The sequence below is a fragment of the Littorina saxatilis genome, linkage group LG16 (genome assembly GCF_037325665.1).
Source record: "Littorina saxatilis isolate snail1 linkage group LG16, US_GU_Lsax_2.0, whole genome shotgun sequence".
NCBI classification, from domain to species: Eukaryota; Metazoa; Mollusca; class Gastropoda; order Littorinimorpha; family Littorinidae; genus Littorina; species Littorina saxatilis.
In genome coordinates, this window is record NC_090260.1 from 30,675,997 (window position 1) to 30,683,365 (window position 7,369).

The following is a 7,369-nucleotide window of genomic DNA, read 5'->3' on the forward strand; positions in this document are numbered from 1 at the left end:
CCCCTTTTTTGAGACTTTTTTTCTTATAATTTCTGTACATTTACTCCCCTTTGAGACCTGGATTTTGAGATTTTGGGTTGTCTTATAAAGATGGTTTCACTGTACACAAAATAAAACTACCCCTCTCTGCTTTTTCCTCCCCCCCCCCCCCCCCCCCCACCTCTACCACTCCCCCCCCCCCCCTCCTCCAGCACTCCCTCCATCCATAACCCCTGTTACCTGTCTCCGTTCACACAGTCAGACGCATTCAGTTTGCACTAATGGAATAATTCTTCTTCTTCTTCTGCGTTCGTGGGCTGAAACTCCCACGTACACTCGTGTTTTTGCACGAGTGGAATTTTACGTGTATGGCCGTTTTTACCCCGCCATTAAGGCAGCCATACGCCGCTTTCGGAGGAAGCATGCTGGGTATTTTCGTGTTTCTATAACCCACCGAACTCCGACATGGATTACAGGATCTTTTCCGTGCGCACTTGGTCTTGTGCTTGCGTGTACACACGAAGGGGGATAAGCCACTAGCAGGTCTGCACATAAGTTGACCTGGGAGATCGGAAAAATCTCCACACTTAACCCACCAGGCGGCAGCGACCGGGATTCGAACCCTCGACCTTCCGATTAAGAGGCCGACGTCTTACCACCACGCCACAGCGCCCGTCAAATAATGGAATACTGACTATTAACACTAACAAATTGGAGTATTTTCTGGTTGACTGATTTGTTGATTTTTGATTCAAGGTTAAGTACTGTATGTGCAGTTCATGCACAAACTGTCAATTCAAGGCCCGAGTTTCACTGGGAAGAAATATGAAAGATGATTGACGCAAGCACAGAATATTTTCTCTCTGAGGCAGTGCTCTAAATATGCATATGTCCAAATGTCTACACAGACACATGGCATATACAACACTACATCAAACCCCCTCAACAATTCCTTCCCCCCCCCCCCCCCCCCCCCCCCCCCCCCCCCCCTAAACTCTTCTTCTCCAGAATCTCCTCTCCTCTCTCTTCAGGGGTGGGACTTTTCCGCGAATCCGTGGATTTCCGATGACACAACTTACGAATTCCGCTGGAGTAATCTATTTTTTCGCGTCCCATTTCATGACAGTATTTATAACTTGTTGACTGAATGATATGGAGAGAAGTGAAGATGGAACAGAACACTGGAGGCTTGAGAGTTAAATTGTGCTGACTGAAAACTCCTGATAACTAATATTCATGTTGAGCCTCAATACATTGGGGCGTCACTTGGATCATAATATACTATTGCCAGTATTGGATTATGGATACATATGGTTCATAACGTAAATATGCACCATTACAATGTTACCATTGTTGTGTGTTTTTTATGTTTGGTTGAGATTTTTTTTCTTTATTTTTTGGAGGGGGGGGTGGGGTTGAGGAGAATGTCTTTTTTACCTGATTCAAACGAGTTGAGTTTTAGTCTCAGAATGCACCAGATTGCACAGATTTTACTGTACCATTTAAAAAAAAACAGGGGGAACATGCCCCCGAACCCCCCTGGGATTTCCTCTTTTTTCATCACAAGAGGGTCCCACTGACTATTAGGGTTTAACGTCCTCTTAGACCAACTGGTCTATATTGGGACAGGTATTGGTAATACGTTGAAGATATGGTGTGATACTTTGATTCGAACAAGCCCGCTGTGGCTGTCTTCTTCGACACACCAGCATTGGGTTTGTCTCGTCAAAGTATCGAAATACGATCATGATAATCGGAGACGAGAGATGATGCATGCGTGTCTTCGTGTTTTCCAAGCCCTGAGACTTTCGCTGTGAACGTGGGATCTTTTTCGTGCGCATGTGTGCACACGGGGGTGTTCGGACACCGAAGAGAGTCTGCACAAAGTTGACTCCGAGAAATAAATCTCTCGCCGAACGTGGGGATCGAACCCACGCTGATAGCGACCAACTGGCTACAAAGCCAGCGCGCTACCAACTGAGCTACGTCCCCGCCCCGAGGGTCCCACCCCTGTCTCTTATGCAGTTCCATTGGAATGTGTGCCATTGTCTTTTGTTAAAACATACATTCTCTCCTCCCCATCAACTCCCCTTCTCCAAAGCATTTTTGATAATTTCATATGCTCGGACAGTATAGTAGACGGAGACTCAGTTCAAGACAATAAACACTGTAAGAAAAAAGACTATAAGGCGCTTCGTTTTAAAAGCCACAATCCCCTTTTTCAAGTTTAAAATGAGAAAAATCCACACAATAGGTGCTTCTGGTGTATTGGCCGCAAGTCAAAGGAAATACAGAATGGAAATACGTTTTCTCCCTATCTGCAGTGAAATAAAGTCTGCATTCTCAGAGCTGTTTGGCCTTGTGACCTCAGGTCATGACTATACTTTCAGCTGAGACCACCTGCCTGTCCTAGTTTACAGACACTGACCTTCTGACCCTGGGTCAATGACCGAGTTTTAACTATGACACTGACGCCTTGGATGTCTGAGTGGAAACTTTGTCGGGGTCATGGAAGCAGAAACATGCCTATCACAAGATTGGGTGGCCGAGTGGTATCGCACTTGCGCTCGGAAGCGAGAGGTTGCGAGTTCGACCCTGGGCCAGGGCGTTAGCAATTTTCTCCCCCCTTTCCTAACCTAGGTGGTGGGTTCAAGTGCTAGTCTTTCGGATGAGACGAAAAACCGAGGTCCCTTCGTGTACACTACATTGGGGTGTGCACGTTAAAGATCCCACGATTGACAAAAGGGTCTTTCCTGGCAAAATTGTATAGGCATAGATAAAAATGTCCACCAAAATACCCGTGTGACTTGGAATAATAGGCTGTGAAAAGTAGGATATGCGCCGAAATGGCTGCAATCTGCTGGCCATTGTGAATGCGTGATGTATTGTGTAAAAAAAATTCCATCTCTCACGGCATAAATAAATCCCTGCGCCTTGAATAAAAATATTTTTAAAAATTTTTTAAAAAATCCCTGCGCTTAGAACTGTACCCACGGAATACGCGCGATATAAGCCTCATATTGATTGATTTACAAGATCGAGGGAGTGTTCCCTTTCGTTGTATAGCAATGTTGGTATATCTGCACTCCATACATTTGGCGATAGGGCACAGAGGTAAAAGTTGAGGTAAAAAGTTACGCCTTATAGTCCCGAAAGTACCGTATATAAAATATTAGCGTGGGTCAAATTGCCTTCAATAAAAACTCACTCTCATCCCCAAACACACACCCCTTTCCTCCCCCATCCCCCCCCCCCCCCTACACACACACCTACTCTTTCATTCCAAATGCTCAGTCAAATCTTTCCAAGCGCCAGAACAAAGTATCTTCATGCATTCCTCTAGAATCTCTTTCAAGGCAGGCTGTTCAAGTTGGATTTCGCTCACTCGTCAAATTGTGAGGAGATTTTGCAGTATACTGATATCGCAGTCTTTGCGTTCTTGTCCTTTCTTCAAAAATCATGAGCTTTTATGGAACAAGGAGGTGAACGGAGATCGACTGCGCTTGGACATGTTGGAGTCGATCAGCTCGAAACTCTCGCTGACGGTCTTCTTGCAGTAAGTGAAGAAGAGTTTCTCCGCTTTGGTGAGAACGTCGTCCAGATCAAACTTGAGGCTGGAAAACACAAGTCAAAAGTGTTGCATGATGTCCTCCATTACTAGCAGAGTAATAATTATTTATTGTATGTTATAGGGATGCTTCTAACAGTGCAAATATCGAAGGCAAATAGATAAAAGCATGCACAAAAAACTAAGTGAGATTTCTGTATCAAGCAAGCAAAAATGTTGGCATAATACAAAGCAGAACCTGTGACCGATATGTACTTGAACAGCGCACTTCCCTCTCTTAGTTTCTCCTTTTCTGTCTTTGAGACTGTTCGTCTGATTCTCTCTCTCTCTCACACACACACATACACACGTCCACACACACACACAGAGGCACAGGCACACACGCACGCACAAACTCTCTCTCTCTCTCTTTCTCTCTCTCTCTCTCTCTCTCTCTCTCTCTCTCTCTCTCTCTCTCTCTCTCTCTCTCTCTCTCTCTCTCTCTCTCTCACACACACACACACACAGGCACACACCACCAACCCTAATACCCCCCACCCACACACACACATTATCACAAAAAAGCAACCAACTTGTTTATGAAGGTAAAGACCATGCCAGGGTCAGTGCACTTTGCCAGCTCCTCACGACTCTCCATCAGGATGGCAGCGCACACAAACACCTCAAACGTGTACTCCTTCACATGCGCCAGGTTGGTCGAACGAGCGTCTCCGCCTGATAAAATCAACACAAACACCTCAAACGTGTACAGTAGAACGACCCTGTACCCTTTTATAACCTCAAATAATCTGAGAAAATCAGGTCTTAAAAAGGCAGAAGTCTTAAAATGGAGGTTAATTTGCAGAGGTTTGTTTGTTTGTTTGTTTGCTTAACGCCCAGCCGACCACGAAGGGCCATATCAGGGCGGTGCTGCTTTGACATATAACGTGCGCCACACACAAGACAGAAGTCGCAGCACAGGCTTCGTGTCTCACCCAGTCACATTATTCTGACACCGGACCAACCAGTCCTAGCACTAACCCCATAATGCCAGACGCCAGGCGGAGCAGCCACTAGATTGCCAATTTTAAAGTCTAAGGTATGACCCGGCCAGGGTTCGAACCCACGACCTCCCGATCACGGGGCAGACGCCTTACCACTAGGCCAACCGTGCCGGTATTTGCAGAGGTTATGACCACGAAATGTGAAAAAGCATTAAGGTCTTAACATGGAGGAGGTCTTAAAGGGGGGGTTTCGCTGTACTCCTTGGGGCGGGGATGTAGCTCAGTCTGTAGCGCGCTGGATTTGTATCCAGTTGGCCGCTGTCAGCGTGAGTTCGTCCCCACGTTCGGCGAGAGATTTATTTCTCAGAGTCAACTTTGTGTGCAGACTCTCCTCAGTGTCCGAACACCCCCTGTGTGTACACGCACAAGCACAAGACCAAGTGCGCACGAAAAAGATCCTGTAATCCATGTCAGAGTTCGGTGGGTTATAGAAACACGAAAATACCCAGCATGCTTCCTCCGAAAGCGGCGTATGGCTGCCTAAATGGCGGGGTAAAAACGGTCATACACGTAAAAGCCGTGGGAGTTTCAGCCCATGAACGAACAAACAAACAAACTGTACTCCTTTACTTGCGCCAGGTTGGTCGAGCAAGAATCTCCGCCTGATAAAATCTACACAAACAGGTTACAAACAATGGGAACTGTACTTTCCTTAAATAGAAGAACAATTAGTGACGTACTGCACATGATTTCCCGAAGTATAGTTGGCTCGACATACACCAGGGTTCCCCACAGAAGCAGTACTACCTACAGGCCCCCTGACCCCCAACTTTAATATACTATATAAGGTCTTGGACATTCTCAGTGGAACTTTAGAGGGTCCAAAGATAAAGGCGTTCATATTCTTGTTATCGGAAGGCACATTTTTCAGCGACATATGATCCATGGAACGCTCATCTCGATATAATGCTGAACCCTTCACAAAAACATTATGGCCATGTCAGTAAGATTAAATCTACAATTTCACGTCGATACAGATCCAGCAGAACATTTTCTGAAAACTGTACAGCATCATAAAGAAAATTTAGTGTGTGCATACAGGGGTTTTGAGTATGACACAAAGGCGCAACTCATACATCTCTCTCGCAAACACACACTCTTTATCTCTCTCTCACACACAGACACACTCTCTATATCTCTCTCTCACACACAAACGCACACTCTCTATATCTCTCTCTCACACACAAACACACACTCTCTATATCTCTCTCTCACACACAAACACACACTCTCTATATCTCTCACACACAAACACACACTCTCTATATCTCTCTCACACACAAACACACACTCTCTATATCTCTCTCTCACACACAAACACACACTCTCTATATCTCTCTCTCACACACAAACACACACTCTCTATATCTCTCTCTCGCACACAAACACACACTCTCTATATCTCTCTCTCGCACACAAACACACACTCTCTATATCTCTCTCTCACACACAAACACACACTCTTTATCTCTCTCTCACACACAGACACACTCTCTATATCTCTCTCTCACACACAAACGCACACTCTCTATATCTCTCTCTCACACACAAACACACACTCTCTATATCTCTCTCTCGCACACAAACACACACTCTCTATATCTCTCTCTCGCACACAAACACACACTCTCTATATCTCTCTCTCACACACAAACACACACTCTCTATATCTCTCTCTCTCACACACACACACTCTCTATATCTCTCTCTCACACACAAACACACACTCTCTATATCTCTCTCTCACACACAAACACACACTCTCTATATCTCTCACACACAAACACACACTCTCTATATCTCTCTCACACACAAACACACACTCTCTATATCTCTCTCTCACACACAAACACACACTCTCTATATCTCTCTCTCACACACAAACACACTCTCTATATCTCTCTCTCACACACAAACACACACTCTCTATATCTCTCTCACACACAAACACACACTCTCTATATCTCTCTCTCACACACAAACACACACTCTCTATATCTCTCACACACAAACACACACTCTCTATATCTCTCTCTCACACACAAACGCACTCTCTCTATATCTCTCTCTCACACACAAACACACACTCTCTATATCTCTCTCTCACACACAAACACACACTCTCTATATCTCTCACACACAAACACACAATTTCTGTCTCTGTCTGTCACACCCAAAATCTCTCTCTCTCTCTCTCTATCACACACACACCCTCTCCCCTTCTGCATCTCTCACGATGACGAGAACCCCTCTTCCCCCCCCCCCCCCCCCCCCCCCCCCCTCCCGCAGGAGAAGCTGTTTCACGACCTGGCAGCTCTGAAGCACTGACTCTCTCTCAAACACACATTCACATCTCACCCTTACTCTCCAAACCCCCCCCCCCTCCCCCCCCCTCCCGCCCCCCCCCCCCCCCCCCCCCCCCAACCGTTGCCCGCACCGCACCCCACCAATACCTGAGTTGGCAAATTCGTTCATCTCTTCCTTCATGAGCGCCCTCTCTGCAGTCAGGGAATGTAACTCTAGATGATGGCTGCTCATGATCTCGAAACAGCGCAACGAGTCCTGGAAACTGAACTCTCGCTTGAACCCGAGTAGTAACCACCTGAAAAACACCAAAGAATAAAGAGTTAAAGAGTTAAAGAGTTAAAGACAACCTGCAAAACAGACTGAGTCCGAGAAAACTGAAGAAACAGCTAGAGATAGGGCGGGGATGTAGCTCAGTCGGTAGCGCGCTGGATTTGTATCCAGTTGGCCGCTGTCAGCGTGAGTTCGTCCCCAC

General features: G+C 46.0%; 1 protein-coding gene across 1 annotated transcript; it reads right to left on the bottom strand.

Annotated features, from left to right (window-relative positions):
* Positions 1–3,243: 3,243 nt before the first annotated feature.
* Positions 3,244–7,192, bottom strand: LOC138950807 (TBC1 domain family member 15-like; the record flags this gene model as incomplete). Its single annotated transcript, XM_070322525.1, is given in 3 exon segments — positions 3,244–3,593; positions 4,120–4,261; positions 7,044–7,192. Coding segments are annotated over 3 exon segments (448 nt in total), but the record flags the coding sequence as incomplete, so codon positions are not given.
* Between the last annotated feature and the right edge of the window lie 177 nt (positions 7,193–7,369).